The sequence below is a fragment of the Leptinotarsa decemlineata genome, unplaced genomic scaffold (genome assembly GCF_025532065.1).
Source record: "Leptinotarsa decemlineata unplaced genomic scaffold, Ldec_3_MD MMD2_tig00001719_RagTag_RagTag, whole genome shotgun sequence".
NCBI lineage: Eukaryota > Metazoa > Arthropoda > Insecta > Coleoptera > Chrysomelidae > Leptinotarsa > Leptinotarsa decemlineata.
Window position 1 is genome coordinate 4,119,005 of NW_027412569.1, and position 19,429 is coordinate 4,138,433.

The window sequence follows — 19,429 nt, forward strand, 5'->3', positions numbered from 1 at the left end:
TGACTTGCTCATTCCTTTCAAGTCTGCGGAAAACAAAGCAGCCTCATAGGCTTATTGCATCTTTTCTTCCATCTCCTTCATATCATCCATTACAACAATCTGGTTACCCGTATTAGTTTGTACAGTTCCCTTGCTGGGTGTTTGTGATCCGATCCCTTGCTGGATTGTCTGCAGTTGAGGTCTCCATTATACAGCCACTCTTACTCACATTTTTGCTCTTGTTTGGAGCCGTCTGACTTGCTCATTCCTTTCAAGTCTGCGGAAAACAAAGCAGCCTCATAGGCTTATTGAATTTTTTCTTCCATCTCCTTCATATCATCCATTACAACAATCTGGTTACCCGTACTAGTTTGTACAGTTCCCTTGCTGGGTGTTTGTGATCCGATCCCTTGCTGGATTGTCTGCAGTTGAGGTCTCCATTATACAGCCACTCTTACTCACATTTTTGCTCTTGTTTGGAGCCGTCTGACTTGCTCATTCCTTTCAAGTCTGCGGAAAACAAAGCAGCCTCATAGGCTTATTGCATCTTTTCTTCCATCTCCTTCATATCATCCATTACAACAATCTGGTTACCCGTACTAGTTTGTACAGTTCCCTTGCTGGGTGTTTGTGATCCGATCCCTTGCTGGATTGTCTGCAGTTGAGGTCTCCATTATACAGCCACTCTTACTCACATTTTTGCTCTTGTTTGGAGCCGTCTGACTTGCTCATTCCTTTCAAGTCTGCGGAAAACAAAGCAGCCTCATAGGCTTATTGCATCTTTTCTTCCATCTTCTTCATATCATCCATTACAACAATCTGGTTACCCGTACTAGTTTGTACAGTTCCCTTGCTGGGTGTTTGTGATCCGATCCTTTGCTGGATTGTCTGCAGTTGAGGTCTCCATTATACAGCCACTCTTACTCACATTTTTGCTCTTGTTTGGAGCCGTCTGACTTGCTCATTCCTTTCAAGTCTCCGGAAAACGAGGCAGCCTTATAGGCTTATTGCATCTTTTCTTACGTCTCCTCAATAACACCTATTACAACAATCTGGTTATCAGTACTAGTTTGTGTACAGTCCCCTTGCTAGATGTTTGTGATCAGATCCCTTGCTGAATTGTCTGCAGTAAAGGTCTCCGTTATACAGCCCTATATTGTTCAGGTGCCCTCAATAGACATTGTCTAGTGAGTGGCAGTAATTATTCTGAGTTGATCCCCCTGCTTGGGATGTGGAATTTGTTTTTTGGAAAATACCTTCTGGGTTCTAGTGAATGCGGTATTCATATTTCTAAAGACCCCTTCCCAGAAGTATTTATATAGAAGTAGTAGAAGTATATAGAAGTAGTAGAAGAAATATATGAAATCCATAGAATGTAATAAACTCTTGGTTGCTTGACAATGGGCTTTCTTCCAAATTTCAAATTATATTCCATTAGAACATTTACGACTCAAGTATACCACTGAATTGATTTCAAATTGTTTTTACATTAGCATTTTTTCATTCACTTCAGAAATGTTGAACTTACTTGACAGGGAAATATACGAGGTAAATACAATTTGGAAACCGTGTGCCATTCTTATGATCGATGCTGTGATATCATTCAATATTTATTTAATGTTACTGTTCACGTAGTATCAAAACAATTAGTGTTCCTACAATAAGAAGGAATTGAATGAAAAGTTTGAATAAGTTCATATTTTTCACACTTCAGAACAAACAAATACTCTGAAATATGTGCAAAAAAAAATTAATCAAAATTTACTTCGCAGCTTGTAGATTTCTAAATATTGTCTTTGAGAAGTTATCATGCATGGTGAAACTTCAAAATCATCTCCACCTAAACACTCTTGCAGTAACTATAAGCAACAAATGAAACTCAGCAGTTGATTCAATATAAACATTCTTTTCAAGAATAAGCTGCACTACGATTATAATTCTTGCTTCACAGCTAAATCATTCTTTGTAAATATTATATATCCGATCAATATCCGAAAGAACTTTCATAAAAAAATCTAATCAATGTAAATACCTGTGTAAAAACCATTTTGGTCAGAGGTTTTCAAATCTGTTTAAATAAGCTAAACCTGTGGGAAAGAGGATTAATGTTATTAAATCGGATTTAAACAGTTGTGTAAACACCTAATTCAAGCATTTCAATAGTTTAGTAACATAAAGTTAACTATCTTTTGAAATGATTCATAATAATTGAATGGGATAAGGCTTTGCTGTCTGCTTGCCTAATGGGGGAGGGAAATATGTTCTTTGCCTCCAGAAAAACAGTTTCCGTTGACAAACGTTTTTGGGCTATAAAAAAAATAGTATCTTTATAAAAAAGAGTGTCATAATAATAATAATGATAATAATATTTATTTGACTACGTTACATAATACAATATGTTTGTAGCAAGTCATGTTTGGCTTTACATTTAAAATTCACAAGTTAAAATTTACACAACAATCACATATGTAAAAACTTTGAAAATCAAAAAGAAGTAGTGACTTGTATTTTACCACAAAAATGTGTTCTGAAGTCATCGACAGAATAGAAGCAATAGAAGCACAAATAATTTTTCAATTTTCTCTTGTATGTGTTTAGACTGAGTTCTTTGAAATCTTGGGGCAAAATATTGTGGTGAGGGTTTCGTGTGTTATGTTCGTGGATATGACATTTCGCCAAGGATGGTTTCTTCTTATGGATTTCAATCAAAACGTAATAGGGAAATAAAGTTGGCAATGGCCTAATTCTGAGGTTTTTGAAATATTCTTGACAGTGATCCCTGTTTTCTATATTAGCCAGCACTCTCAATGCCTTCTTTTGCATCGTAAATATTTAAATAGAACGGCATGAATGTCCCCAAAGCTGTACACCATAACTAATATGACAGTGAAACAGGGAAAAATATGAGGTTTTTAATATATTTTCAATAGTGAAGTACTTCAATTGGCGAAGAACAAATAGTCAGCCCGAGAGTTTTCTCTTCAGTTGAGAAATATGTGCAGACCCGTTGAGTCTATTATCTAATGTAATGCCCAGTAATTTAACTTTATTAGATTCACAATCAGAGAAAATTTGATTATTGGCAGAAATCTGGATGTATTGAGTTTTCTGACAATGTAGTTTCAGCTTATTAGATAGAAACCACGAATTAGCACTATTAGATACCTCGTCGAGATGAGACTGTAACATATCAATATTTTTATCCGACAGAATGAAAGTGGTATCGTCCGCAAAGAGAACCGATTTGAACGGTATCATATGTTTGTACAAGTCATTCACATAAATGACAAATAAGAGCGGGCCCAAAACAGACCCTTGCGGAACGCCATGCTTAATAATTTGAGAGTTTGATAAGGTACCATTGAGCATTACTGCTTGTTGTAGATTAGTAAGATAGGTTCTTATTAAGTGAAGCGGAATACCTCTAACTCCATAATTGTCCTGCTCAAGTTCCTCTATCACGCAAGACACGACGTCGAACACTGCATCTATTATTGAGCGCGACTTTCTGAAACCATATTGTGAGTTGCTGAAAAATTTATTATTCTCAAAGTAGGCATAGAGCTGAATTTTAATTATAATTTCAACCACTTTACTGAATATTGAAATAATACTCATTGGTCTGTAGTTATCAATGGCCTTTTCATCACCTTTTTTACTACTACTTTAGAAGACTTGAAGATATCTGGAAATATACCAGTACATAAGAATAAATTGATCAGTATAGTAAGAGGTTGGATTATTATAGACGAGGTTTCCTTTAGTATTCGACTATTGAGTTCATGGGTATCTGAACAGTTGGAGTACATATATGTTGTATCAAAACAAATGAGATATATGCAAATTAAAACTTTCCTCAAAACTAAACGTCACAATATAGAAATTATAATTAAATGCTATAACTCGTAAAATGAGTTTTTACTGTAAATTCCATCCTAATCATAAAGTCAAGATTTTCCTTAATTTATTCCTGGGAGTAATCAAGGAATTTTATTGGACTTTTTATGCCATTGTCGAAAAAAGACAAGTGGTGGGTGTGATTATTTTGAAAACACGTTTCAGAATATTAAAATGTAAGTTTACAATCGACATAGAAATTTTTGGTTTCATTTATTTTCAAATTTTAATGACATTGTCTTTACAATAAAGGATGAATACAAGTCAAAACTCTTTATAAATCATGTATTTGAAAGATTTTTGTGTGAACTAAATACATAAAATTCAATTTTTGATGGAAATATTGGGTTTTTTGTAAAGTTTTGTCCGTTTTTGTGAGTCTAATTTAAACTGTCTAATTTAATCTTATTCAATATAATGGATATTATCGCAATTTCAATCAAATCACTTTTGCCAACGTGATACAAGTCTTATAAAAATTGTGTGCTCGGAATTTGATGAATTCGATGAAGGCCGTTTTTGCCTGGTCCTGATTGGCGATGGTTCTACCGGTGAGAAGGTTGTCGAAGTGCTTGAAAAGATAACAGTCAGTTGGTGAAAGCTCTGGGGAGTATGGTGGGTGAGGTGGAACTTCGACGACGCTCAATTCGTTTAATTTTCGGACGGTGTTTTGTGAAACACGCGGACGGGCATTGTCGTGGAGCAGGATCGGACCTCTTCTGTTGACCACTGTCGGCTGCTTCTGACGCAATTTTCGGTACATTTTGTCGATTTCCCCACAATAGGAATCACACTAGCTGCTGACCACCATACAGTAACCATGATCTTTTTTGTTGGGTTTTCGTTTTGGGGAAGTGCCTGGGTGGCTCATTGGTGTCCAACCGCTGTCCTGAAGGTCTCCTGTTGTCGAAGAGGATCCACTTCGAATTACACGTGACGATCCGATACAAAAGAAGATCGTATTGGTTGCGCAAAAGCAAGAATACACCTTGTAACGTGACAATTTCTGTCGATTGTTCAAATCGTGGGGCACCCACTTGTCGAGCTTTTTGACCCTCCAAGTACGTTTTAAACCATCAAAAACCGCATGGGAGCTGACGCCCAGTTCTTCAATCATCCCACGAACCATTTGTGATGGATCAGTCTCCAACAGGGTCCTCAAATCCTCGTCCTGGATTACTGTAGATCGACCGCTTCCAGGCTCATCTTCGAGGCTAAGATCTCTGGAATGAAAGTTTGCAAACCAACGTTGAAAAGTGCGTTCATTATCATTATCAACATTGCCAAATGCCTGGTTAATATAGTAATAAGCTGGGAAGAGACAAAATATTGAAATTTGGAAAAACTAAAAGCATCAATATATAGAGTACAAAATTCTCTATAGATCAGTAAATACCACGACGCAGCAGAATAAATATTTATTGAGATATGTAGCTACAATAACACGATTCCCAAGGATCGAATTTGGGACCGCTGTTGTTTTTGATATTTATCAATGATTTAAGCACACAAATAAATTCTATGAAACTTTTTTTTGCTGATGATCTGAAAATACTGTATTCTATCCAAAATGTGAATGATTGCATAACACTTCAGGAAGATATAGATAATGTGCAGGCTTGGTGTGAAATTAATAACCTACATCTGAATATAGGTAAATGTAAAGTCATGTCATATACTAGAAAACATAGACATATTGAACGTCCATACAATATTCAAGGTAGTTTGCTAACCCGTTGTATGGAGACTAAGGATTTAGGTGTATTTTTTGACTTTAAAATGGCATTTGCCAAACACATAAACAAAAAAGTTTCCGAAGCCAATAAAATGTTAGGATTTATCACACGAAATTGTCAAAACTTAACAAACATAAACGCCTTGAAGATATTATATTTCTCATATGTCAGATCCAAGCTTGATTACTGCTCAATTATTTGGAGCCCCTACTATTTCTGTCATGAGTACTCAATTGAAAAAGTTCAAAGAAAATTTTTGAAATTCTTGTAGGTACTTCAAAAACACTGGAATTTATCCAGCTAGGGGTTCTGACCACTATAGTCTTCTCAATCACTTTCAATTGATTTCTTTAGAAAAAAGGAGAAAATGTGCTTCAATAACCTTTTTGCATAAACTACTGCATAGCCAAGTAGACTGCCATTTGCTCCTGTCAGAACTGAACTTTAGGGTGCCAAGACCTCAGTCACGGCTGAATCTCACATTTTACTGCTCTGCAGCACGAACAAACATAATGTCGCATTCTCCAATTAAATATATGTGTGAAAACTACAACTCGATATGCAGCTTTTGTGATAGAAATGCAATGGAAATCTTAAAGTGATATCAAAACGGTTTTTTCTTTTTTGTGTTGTGAGAGAGTCAGTTATTATAATCACTCTTACCAAGTAGCACAATGAATAGTTATGCTATCAGTTTTTTCTTTTGTTTTAGTTTTCCTATTATATGTTATATATCATTGTTATGTTATATTCATATAGCATGTCAAGAATGAACATTATTTGTTAATATATTTTATCTATTATCAGTACTGATGTATTTAATTGTCCTGTAATTGGGTGTTACCTGTTGGGCAATAAATGATATTATTATTATTATTATTACAATAACACGTGATATCAAAACGGACAAAACTTTTGAAATAACCTAAATATTATAACACATTCCACATTTTGGTGTTTCCCCGATTTCAACTCCGTTCTACTGAGGTAGACTGAAAAATTCAAGAATAAGTTTTACACTGAATTATCGAGTATTGTAGGTGCTTGCATCGAGATATAATGAGATATTCCATCTGCGAGGATGAGAAATTTGCTCAACTTCATTCGTCGTCGTTGTAAAGTAATTGTCCGTAAAAATTCCAAAATGCTGGTGACATCTCATTTTGCGGCCAAACAATCAAAGTGTAACATCTATCTATCGAATGAGGAGTAAAGACATTCACTAATGGCATTACTGTGTTGCTGTACGATAATACAGGTATGTGGCAGATTTGGTCGATTTTGTCAACCCATCGCAAGCAGTCTGGTATAAAACGATAATCCATTTGGCTTAACTGTCAGGTAAAGTACGCAAGCGATGGATAACGATGGTCTTTGTTTTTAGGTTACGGAGTTCGGGGACTCTCTTTGCGTCACTGGCATTCGCGCTTCTGATATATTTTTCAATGAATGCGAGTGGTTGTCTGGATGTGGTGTTTGGCGTAGTTAGACGTTTGTTTTTGGTAATTTCTGAAATGCGTAATGCGTTAGGCTTGTTGCGTAAATTGTTGGTACGACCCGAGGCAGGTTTGATATCGAATTTGCCATTGCTGGTGGAGAAATCAATCGATCTGAGTTTATGAAGGAATTATCGCTGCTGAAGTTTGTTGAAAATTGATAACAAAATAACTCAACGATTGCCTTTTAAAGGAAAAGTTCTTGTAAATGAAAAAATCTGATTTAACGTAGAACATAGAGTCATACAAAAAACACTTTTTCCTATTCAGTTTGTACTCCAAACATTCGTTATGAAATTGAATCAGATGTCATTCACAGGATTGTCACACAGTATAGTAAATGAAAGAGTATGTTTTGAAAATATATTCATAGGGTAATTCCGGTGGAGATGGCCCTAGTAACTTTAAAACTCTACTGTGAAGGAATTATAATGAATAAAACTTTAATTAATACAAAAAATTGAACTTTATTTATAATTTTTATTAAATAATAACGATAAATCACTTTGACAAATGCAATAACGTAATTTCAAACTTATAAAAAAATTAGGGCTTGCCATCTCTCCCAGGATGTCCGGGAGTGATAGCCATAGCAGTCGGGGAGAGATGGCCAATACTTTTTTGCCTTTCCCTTTGCCTGTGAGATCCTTTAGCTTTTTTTTTTCTTATTACTGCAGCATGAACACATGTCCCCAAACTCGGTGCAATTTTCATGCACCCAGAACATGCAAATATTGCATTGTATCCAATCTTCTATCAGTTGTGTCCTATAATAATTATCACCACAACCTCGGCAGTTATCTTTCTCTCTGTCTTCAGTTTCACTTTCAGAGGTATCATTGAAAACGATGGGAATTTCTTCGCAGCTGCTGTCAGACAACCTACGAATTACCTTTCGTTTCTTAGCAGTCTTTTTTTCCTCAGGTTTAGCAGTCTTAGTATTTGTTTTTATTATTATTTTTTTGGCTTCTGTTCTCTATTTTATTTTTTATTTTATTTCATTTTCCGTTTTTCAATATGCTCTTCAGATGTCAAAAGAATGATTAGTTGTTTCGCTCGCTTGTAAACTTCGTGTAGTTTCACAGGCAGTGGAGACACTTCGTTAAATACTCTTGTCGGTTTTCTGATTGATTCGGCAGTTACTTGATGAAGATCCATAGTAATTTCAATAACTACACCCCACGATTTGATCTCCACAAACTTTATTTGAAAAAATATAATCACAACATATTTCGCTAGCACAGTAGCTTTTTCAAGTGTACACTTGAGTGTATGTATTTGGGGGCCTGCCTGATTTCTTTCAACGGGTTACTCAATGTTGTCACTAAAGGCGTACTCCGGAATAGCTCCTGGATTTATAAGGAAAACTCCTGCTGTCCTAAATCCTGATATTGCATTTCCACTTGTCGCTGATTTTCCCCAGGCTTGGAATAATAAGAAGCCAAATTGTTGTCTTGTTAGACGACAACCAGGGTGCTGTTTCATTCATAACCTGCAGGATTCATAGAAGTAAGTTTTGAGAGATTTGAAAACAGCAACTTCCAGCGGCTGAATGTAATGGGATATGTGTGACGGCATTGAGAGTAAGACGATATTATCGTTAGCAAACTCCAGCATTTTCACTGCATTGCAGTGTGTAGAATGACCGTCCAGCAAAAGAAGCACTTTGCCATCTGGTTTTCGAGGCAAGAAATGCGATTTCATCCATTCCATAAATATGTCGGAGGTTATATAGGCGGATTTTTGTGACATATAAACTACTGAACCTGGATGCAGGTTTCTTTCGTTGTCCTTCCATAATGCACACAATTACCCTCAGCATTACAACAACCAATTACCGTTATCGTTTCTCCTTTTTCTGTAGAGGTTGACGTAGATACAGCCTTGGAACCTTTTTCAGCCAAAACATGACCTGGTCGATTATTTAACTGCAACCCGGACTCGTCCATGTTGTAAATATGTCCTGGTTTATAATGTCATTATCACTGAGAGTTTTCTCAAGCATTTCAAAATAGGCGTTTACTTCTGATTTATTCATCCCTTGACTTCTCTAGCGTATGACACCCCCTTCTGATTTTTTCAATAAAATATCGGAATTTATTTTCAGAAACTTTTTCACCCAATCATAGCCCGCCTTTTCAGATGTTTTACAGAATCTATGTTTAATTCCTAATTGCTCAGCGCAAACTTGAATGCAATTATTAAATAATTTATAGTCAAAGAAAAGCAAGTGTTTTATTGGTATTTTGTAGATAAAAGAGGCTCTATAAATCGCCATCCCTCGATTTTGTACTTCTTCCATAGCATTTTTTAAATCTTCTTGGCTCCATTCACCTCGACCAGCAGCCACATTTTTACGTACAGGTTCGGCATCTGTACAAAATATTGAAGATTAAAAATAAATCAAAATTAGGACATACATTGCTATCTCTTCAGTAAATACTATGGCCATCTCTCCTAATTGTCTGGGTAATTAAAGACATTTCTCAAGTTGGTCGGTAATTTTGAGGTTAGAACACCGGAGAAGTTTATTACTTCACTGGCAAAGCACGAAAACGGACATAACTTTTAAAATCTTTTTGTGATCACTTAATATGTTAACTCGCATGCATAATAAAAAACAAAGTCAAATTACTTACCGTTTCATTATTTTTTCGACAAAAAATCCACTGACAGTTATTACCTGTGCCGATGACTAGTGAAATCTATTATTATTTGACCTTTTCTCTATTGGCCATCTCTCCCGTACGGCCTTCTCCCCCGGAATTACCCGGAAAGAAGGAAACATCTGACCAGTATGCCTTGGAAGGCAGAGCTAACTCATGGTTTATGTATTAACCTGTTGATGCATCACTATGCACAGAAGCATGCGTTTGAGTTATTTTTTCAAACTTCATTCAGTGATCACCACAACCATTTAGTTCACTTAGTTCCTTGATCGATATTTTTCCACCTGCACCAAGGGTTGTGCCAGGCGATTCTGATGCGTCATGCAGCGGCGAACTTGGCGATTTTTTCCGAGAGGTCCCCCGAAAGCGGATGCGCGTGCGACGCCGTTAGAGTCACTGCGCACCTCGCCTAATTTCGATTATTTCCTGATAGGCTTGCTACTTGAAGGCCATAGAAACGAGGCCAGATTTCGCCGTAGCTTGGAGCAATCTGGGATGTGTATTCAACGCGCAAGGCGAAATTTGGTTGGCCATCCACCATTTCGAAAAAGCCGTTGGACTGGATCCGAACTTTTTGGACGCTTACATCAATCTCGGCAACGTGCTCAAAGAGGCGAGGATATTCGACAGGTGAGTGTTTTTTTGTTTTTACTAATAACAATAATGGAATTTCAACATGGCCAATGGATATTTACACAAGCGTCATAATTTTTTTAGCCGAGATAAGTTGACAGTAAAGAAAAAAAAAGGGATTTGGATACGGCTCCAAACAACCAAGCTTATGCTTTTGATTGTTGCACTTTATTATTCATTCCGTAAAACAATATGTAATGTGCACCGCCGCCCGGTTCCATGTTAACTGGGCGTCACCGAATGTTTAAAATTACTTGGTACCCGAGTGTCTCAGTCTCGTGGTCGGTTTCCTACGCAGCATTCGCGAGTGATATCGAGTAATTCTAAGTTGTAATTTTATCGTCAAACATAGTTCAGGTCTTCTGAAAACGAAAACTTCTGCCTTTTTCGAGAACTGCAATACATTTCTAGACGCCCGTTTCATCAACCAAGTTGCGATATTTGAAATTTATTCCAGGTCCAGTTTTAACTTTCTATAAAATAACTAATTCACCTGCATAGGTTCCGATCCCGAGGGGATATCCCGATAAAAAGTAGACTATGTTACTTGTAGATAATGTAGATTTCTAACATTGATGTTATAATATACTGTTATTCATAAGGTAGGGTTTGTAGGATTGAGGCGCGTCTACTCGCCCTAACGTAAGGAGCTTAGCGATTCAATTTGTTATTACAGTGTCTACAAAAATCGATGAAAAACAGTGCAAGTCCTGTTTGAAAAATAAAGTTGATGAAAAAATGTAATGAATGGAAACGTCGCTTCGCAAATTGGTTTGTATCAGATTATAACAAATATGAAACAGTATTGAAAGTTTCTTTGCCTTTTTTTTATATCATTCGAAATGGAGGCGGTAGAGCCAAAAAACGGAATTCGACAATTCTAGATTTTGACGAATATTTCAAAAACAACCACTGATATTCTCGATCTGAAAAGAGATTATTCTTGTTGCCCAAAATAGGAAACTTTTGTCCAATTCAACCGACCTTGTAGGTCGTATCGTTTTCAAAATAGTAATAGTGGGAGCAGCTAAAAATAGGCCTTATTTGAAGCATATAAGGCCTATTTTGATGGAACGGTTTGAAGGAAAAGCGATAGACACTTTTGAATTGGAGCCGACCTTGTGTCTACGTTACATGGATAACACCTTCGTCATCCGGAAACATGGAAGAGACGCCCTGAACCGTTACCTAGACCACTTGAACGCCCAACACCCTAGCATAAAATTCATCATGGAGATTGAGCGGGACCAACGGATAGCCTTCCTAGATGTACTAGTAGAACTATGTGGTACCGTACTAACCCACAAAGTGTATCGAAAACCCACACACACAGATATATACTTGCACGCACTATCGAACCACCATCCTAGCCAAAAGAGAGGAGTCATCTCCACTCTAACGGAACGGGCTCGGAGAATATGTGAACCAACACATCTGGAGAGGCAACTGAAACACCTTGAAGTGACCTTGAGATCGAATAGATACAGTGCCTCCCAGATCAGGAAAGCCATGAAACCGAAGAGCACCACTGTTCAAAAAGCGAAAAAGGATCAGATGGTTGGTTGCACGCGCATATCTACCGTTCATCCTTAGGGTCACGGACAGAATTGGAAAACTATTGGATGAACACGATATCGAAACAGTCTTCAAACCCACGAGGAAGATACAACAAAGCCTCAGGTCGGCTAAAGACAAAAGATACCCATTATCAGCAGCAGGAGTCTCTCGCATACCGTGCATTTGTGGGAAGGTATATATCGGAACCACCAAACGATCCATGGGAACAAGACTGAAAGAGCATAAAAGGAACTGCAGACTAGAGCATAAAAGGAACTGCAGACAGAACACTGCGTGTTCTGCCACAGCGAACAAGTCAGCTGTGGCAGAACACGCACTTAGTGAAGGAGACCACATAATTTTGTTTGAAAACACAGAACTAATTGCCCCCAACCAGTGATACTATAACTATAGCCGACTGGTACGGGAGGCAATAGAGATCCACAAACACACGGGGAATTTCAACAGAAAAGAAGAATCGGTGAACCTCAATCGAATATGGAACCCCATTTTAAGGAATTCGAGAATAACAAATAGAATGGCAACAGGCAGCAAGATTGTTAATGTTCCAGGTTCAAGTACAGGTACAAGTGCAGGTACAAGTAGAGGTACAACTACAGGTACCAATACAACTGATTACCTGACAAGGCATAAATAGGTACGCTATACGAAGCCTAAAAGTTAGTCATCGGACAGCAAGCCATGATGGTTAAACCTCTGAAGAAGCTAGCCACTCGCGCCAGCGAAACGTCAGGAAAAATTTCCAAAAATCAACTCGAAAAACAGTGACACGGAAATAATGAATAGTTAATGAATATTACTGGAGTTTTTTCCTAACAGCAAACCGTTATTTCAACAGCTCGACACGTGTTTCGATCACCAAATGATCACCTTCAAGAGGAACTCTAGTAATATTAATCCAGTAATATCAATTGCTACACCAGAGGTTCCAAACAGTGCATCACAAGTAAATGAATAGTTGCCAAACATCATCTTCAAAATAGTTTTTACATCGAGAGACAGAAGAAAATTTTGAATCCATATATTGATTAGAACAAGATGGACAATTTCATAAAATTGAATGACACTTTTGGAAGATAATCATCTTCTTTTATTTTTGTGACGTACAATGCAGGGTATAATTCAAGTGCTTGTATGCCAATTGCGTCTCAAGAAAAATCAAACATTCAGATTTTTTTATAGACTCATCGGGAAAGTAGTTGTTTACCGGCATTTACTTTATCCCACTTTGGAAGAGATTTATGTTTCTATATTTAATTTTGAAATATTCATTTCTTTATACTTATGTATCTCTACTTGACACAGTTGAAAACTATTTACAGGGTTAACTAAGTATGTTAACAAAGTAATATAGGTCATATAATTACATGTAAGTTACAATTTGAGAAGATGAATAACAAAATTATAATATAATAAAATTAAAAAACTACCAGAAAATTGAAAATTCTCCATGAAATACTAAGATGCAGTGTCAACAATATATTCTAGGGCTAGGGAATCAAAATTGATATCACATATATTCGAAATTGAATTGAAATTATTGCAAATGCAAAAGATAGGTGACTTGAGGTACAAATTGGTTCTGGCCAGTCGGCTGTAGTAAGTTTTTGTACTTCTAATTCTAAAATGAGGCACACAGAAATGTATAAGAGATAACATCTCTATAGCATCCACATTTTTGTGCAGTAATTACAGAAAAATCATCCCAGCAGTTTTCTGCGTAATTCAAGACTTTGAATATTGAATGTTATGGTGAGAGATTCATATGGAATACCTGTATCAGGATAGACACCATAAGATTTGAAGGTAATAAACTTTAGGAAACGACGTTGTACTTTTTCAATTAATGTATTATAGCAATTGTAGAATCATAGAGTAGAGCGGATATGTTTGAAAAAGATCTACAATTGCGAACTATTAAGCCATACACTCTCAATGCTTCACTTACTTTCGATCTAATGTGGTTGGAAAAAGACAAATTTTGATCAAAATATACACCAAGTTCCTTAATTGAGCTACTTCGTGACAGTGAAATGGTCTCTACTAGATAATTGTACACGATGACTGACATTTTTCAACTATAAGACACTACATTACATTTGGATGCATTGAGATATAGTTTGTTATTTTCACACCAAGTCTGTATATTTTCTAACTGTCGTTGCAATGTATTACAGTCTTCGGTAGTTTCGACAGGTGAATATATTTTAAAATCATCAGCAAAAAATCGACATAATTACTGAGTCGGTTCTTATAAAGAATACTGCCACGTGTGTGGCTGGCCTAACTGTGTACAATCAATATCGCATACCTAATAATGATTTCTAAGACAGACCCCCTTCGTCCCCATAGATTCACTGTAGTCATCTGACTTGTCGATTTTTTCCTAGTCTTCCCATATTTTTTTGTGACATCGATTACATTAATCTTGTTCCCGGTACTACTAAAATTCCATAATAGTGGGCACTAAATTCTCAGGAATATTCCATTACAATGAAAACATTGTTGTTAGATTGTGATTGTATCTATTTTATCATCTTCTATTTAAATCATACACACGCAGCTAAATGGTCATAGACTAAATAACGAAAAACATGTTTTTTTCATTAAAGAAACTTCCTGAAAATGTAGTGCCCATTATTTTGGAATTATAGAATAGTTTTTACAGATTGTGGAATTGTCCGCGATGGTAGTGCGCCCGACTCACGATCGGAAGACCGTGGATTCGATTCCTGCCTCGACCAGATATTTCTCTGGAGAGAATTTATAATAATAATAATAATAATAAATCGGCTTTATTGATAATACAAAAAAAACAATACTAAGATATATTTGAAAATGAAAATAGTTTACAGGAGATTCTGGTACTCCTTGGCGAAGTCTAGCTCAAAGCTACTCTAACTCAACCAACAAGCACCACTCCATAATGCACGCAAACATACAAAAATAAAAGCAATTAACAGTGATGGTACCACGAAATGAGAACCGTAAATAAAATAATAATTTGTGATTACCTTCTAAAGATAGTTGATAAATAATTTAATTGAATTGATCTGTTGTCTAAAAAGTAAAAGTTGACATTACTGACTATCATAGATATAATTTTTATATTTGTATTTGAATTTCCTGATATTGAATCTTTTCAATTGCTCAGGCAATGAATTATAGAGTTTTACAGCACCAAAAAGAAATGATCTCTGAAACTGTGCAGTGCGATGTTGTGGCATAGTTAATTTGTTTTTATGTCTGATGTTTCTTGAGTGAATATTTTCACGCAGAATTAGTTTTTGTATTAAAAGAGGAGAATGGGGAAGGGTGATCAATTTATGGACAAAACAACCCAATTGATGAATCATACGGTTTTTCATATTGAGCCAGCGGGAGTTTTTAAAGGCTTGAGAAATTGAATCATACTTACGAAGTCCATAAATTAGGCGGCAACAAGAATTTTGCACTTTTTGTATTCTTTTTTATCTGAATCATATAATATGGCCCATATAAGAAGTCACAGTAGTTGAAATGGCTTAGCACCAAACTATCACAGAGCATTCTTTTTAGAGGTTGGCTCAAAATAAAACGATTACAGTATAACAGTTTCAATGACATATAAGCTTTTTTCATTAAATTTTTAACATGACTAGTAAATCTAAGATCAGTGTCAAGCATGACCCCTAAGTTTTTAGCTGTATTGACAGGAGTCAAGATAGTATAACCTAGTTCTAAACGGAAATTGTTTTCTGCAAATTTACGATTCTTCTGCGATCCAAAGTGCATCATCATTGTTTTATTAGGATTCATTTTCAAATCATGTTCACTTGATAGCCCATTGATCAAATCAAGATCAGTGTTGAAGAGATTTTGTGCCTCAGCACACTCATCGATTTTAAAGTGCATGTATAATTGTATGTCATCAGCATACGCCTGTATTTTACATTTCTTGATGGACGAGATAATGTCAGTAGTATAAATGATGAACAATAAAGGTCCCAAAATGGAACCCTGTGGTACTCCTGATAGAATATCAAGAGGGAAGGAGTGATGACCATCAACATGGTCATCACTCATGATTGATGGTATCGAATGCTTTCGAAAAATCTAGTAGTACCAGAGTGCTAATCATTCCCTTATGAAATCCCTCAACAATGTCTTGTGTAACAGTAGCAAGAGCTGTAGCCGTGCTGAAACCCTGCCTAAAACCACATTGCGATGGTGATAATAGATTATTGTTATTGAAATATTCATTAATTTGTAAATAAATAACTCTTTCAAAAATTTTACTCATGGTTGGAAGTATACTGATAATTCTGAGATCAGAATAACTAGCTGGATCATTATTCTTGGAAATGGGTTTCCCAATGGCCATTTTCCACAAGTCTGGAAAATATGAACGTTCAAAACAACAATTGATCTGGTTGAAGCTGGGATGATTCTGCAACCGTATTAGGAATCACACGTTAAAAGGTAAGACCTCGTTAGTCCTTAGCTCGCACAAGTTTCTCAACTTCTGAGAGTTGTCGTTCGTTTGGGGGCGACAGCTGATTAACGGAAAAACTGATTTTAAACAGACAGATTTAAACAGATCTATTGTTGGATGTTCATCAGAATCTTCTGAACATGATTTGGGGCTTCGTCTATTGGAAACATTAGGGATCGTTAAAATGACGTGGTCAGTAACTTTTCTTTCTATTGCTGATTTCAACTTCACCCACAGCCACAAATCATTTTTTGTTTGAAAGGAAATTACCACAAAAAGAAATCAGTCGGCGGGAAAAGAAAATATTTATGATGAATCACCTGAAGTTCATAACATCCGATCCATAACTCATTCTGTTCTTTGATATCAGGATAAAAGAAAAATATTTTTACTGTTCCATCGGAAGATACGTTGGAGACGCTTTTTTTTATATAAGTATCAGAACGTTGGCAAAGTTATTTTTAGGGGAATATATTGAGCAAATTAATTTTGGTAAGGATCATGTGTCAACAAATTTATTTCATTTTTTTCAATTATCTTCTGACTTGAATCAACGATAACATGGATATACACGTTTTTCTCACAAACACTTTCCTTTAGTTCTGTGAGAAACATGTTCATGAAATATTGTACGGTTGTGTTATTACAAAAATGGACCATAGCAGGTTACATATATAAATTGGAGGTATATCGTGTAATAAAGAAGCATTAGAGCCATAAAATTTGGTGTCAGCAGTGGGATAGGTGCAGAGAAAATTACATAAAAATCCTCCTGTCAACTCTTTAAATGTAAGGTTATTTTAAAATCAGCATTTGCTAATGAAACTAATGAGTAATAGTTGATCTCTTATTTTCTGAAGGATATTATCCATGACACGAGAGGAATTCAGGAATGGAAAACTGGCCAAATTCCTCGATAGTAATATTGAATTTCTAAGAGAACAACCTTTCAAAGTGATAAGAGCCCCGGATTTCTAGTTTTTGGACCGACAAACATAAATTGTTTAATCCAAAGATATACCAAAGATAAAAGTGATAGTCGGTTTTGAGTAAACAAATATTGCATTCAATTTCTAGTGATATAGAGCAGTAATATTTTTTATCGTCAAAACTTTAACACTATCCTCGTAAACGCATTCAACCGATTTGCCAAATCAATTCTCGTTTTACCAATCCCTCGCAATACTCTCTGGCAAATATTTGAAATACCCTCTAACCGAAAAACTCATTTAGAATTTTTACACAGCCCGAAACCACGTAGCCATCAGCCGAAAGCAATTGACCTAGTTTTCTGGGCTTATTAATTTTCCAACCGACGAAAAGTACGTTGCTGGAAAATTAACAGATCAAAAAAGTTAACGAGATAGTAAGTCTGTAGGCGAAGTGTTTCTTGGAATTTTTACTAAGCTTTTGGCTCTCGCCCATTTTCAAAGAGACGTTAGAAACTTCTCGGCATTATGCCAGCCAGCAATATTCTTTGAAATTACTATTTCCCGAGTTTTAATCTAATGATATGCAATTATTATCATATATTTACTAATGTTTTCTTGGGTATGTAACCTTCCAGAATCTTCCTTTAATGGCCGACGTTTCAAAAACAGTCTTTTTCTGTTGACATACGTCAAAAGAATTAGAGGTATCACAATTTGAAGCGAAGGTTTTATAGTGAATTTCAGGTTCTGAAAACGAAAAAAGATTGTTGTCCGAAACGTCGACCACTAAAGAAATATTGTGAAAGGTTGTACTCGAATACTTAAAAAACAGTATAAAGTATTTAGTCCTCCACAAAAATGTCTTATGCATTCAAAAAACACTTTATTGTGAGATTTTCACTAAAAATGTGTTTAGTGAAAGTGTTTTTTGAATACGTTAGTTATGGATTTTCATCAAGTATCGACCAATTCCATCATATCTTTCAAAAAATAATTGAAATCTGTTTATTAGAGACAATTATCGCAAGCAGAGGCGAAATTCGATTTCTGTCAATACATTATTCAGAAATGTTCTAATTTCCTTCCATTCGAGAAATCAATTACGATTTCTCATCAAGCCTGTGGGAGTATATTTGACGCACCTAAATGAGAAGGATTTCTCGTTCTGTTTATGTACCGGTGAAGTTTTCAGTGAGTAATGGCAGAAGTTGTTTGTCCCCTGGAGAATGGAATAAATCTCGCTATTTATTGATTTCTTATTAAGGAATGTGTTGTTCAATATACTGATTTATTTGGCAACCTTCATTGGTTTTCCTGGCTCGTGGGCTACTTGAATATCTGAAAAACAAGAAAAAAATCGGAGGTGAAATTCTGGCTACTGGAAAGTTATATTGTTTATTTGCTTTCTACAAGAACACTGCTATATTATATTTCAATATGTTACAGTTCTAGATATTCAAAAAGAAATTATTTGACAGTGATATGAACTTCTAATGATTAGAGTGACTTATAGTGATTCTCGCGCCTCTTGTTGATAATAGCGAACTTGCAGATTTTTTTCACATCGTAAATTTGTTCTGCTATGATAACTATTAACTGTTCTGTCTGTCTATTTCTGTCTGTTTTTCGTTAACTAGCTGTCGCACCCCTACGAACGACAACCCTCAGAAGTCGAAACTTGTGCGAGCTAAGGATTAACGAGGTCTTACTTTTTAACGTGTGATTCCTAACACGGGTTGGACGATAGCAAGTGAAGATCTATCGTTCAGACTAGGGCTTGAACCACCGACCGACACGGCAGTCAATTCGAGTGAGTGAACAAAGCACCCACGCCGAACCGCTTGGCTACCGACCGACCAGAACTACTGCAAAATATGAGCAGTGAAATAGCAATAGTCAGTTTATAAAAAATATAAAAAGTTTTTTGCGTTGAAAAACCCATTCAAACAAGCGTTTAAAGGCGCGAACTGTCGTTACGTCATACTGTATCAATATGGGCACACACATATTCCGCAGGCTATGGACTACCGTTGGA

At 36.1% G+C, this 19,429-nt stretch overlaps 1 protein-coding gene across 3 annotated transcripts in view; it reads left to right on the forward strand.

The window, feature by feature from the left end:
- Positions 1–19,429, forward strand: part of sxc (O-linked N-acetylglucosamine (GlcNAc) transferase sxc) — a 98,689-nt gene that overhangs the window by 9,641 nt on the left and 69,619 nt on the right. For all 3 annotated transcript variants that reach the window (XM_023159471.2, XM_023159470.2, XM_074176341.1), the window contains one exon: positions 10,211–10,407. In XM_023159471.2, coding sequence (XP_023015239.1) covers positions 10,211–10,407 — 197 coding nt within the window. The remainder of the gene's footprint in view (positions 1–10,210; positions 10,408–19,429) is intronic.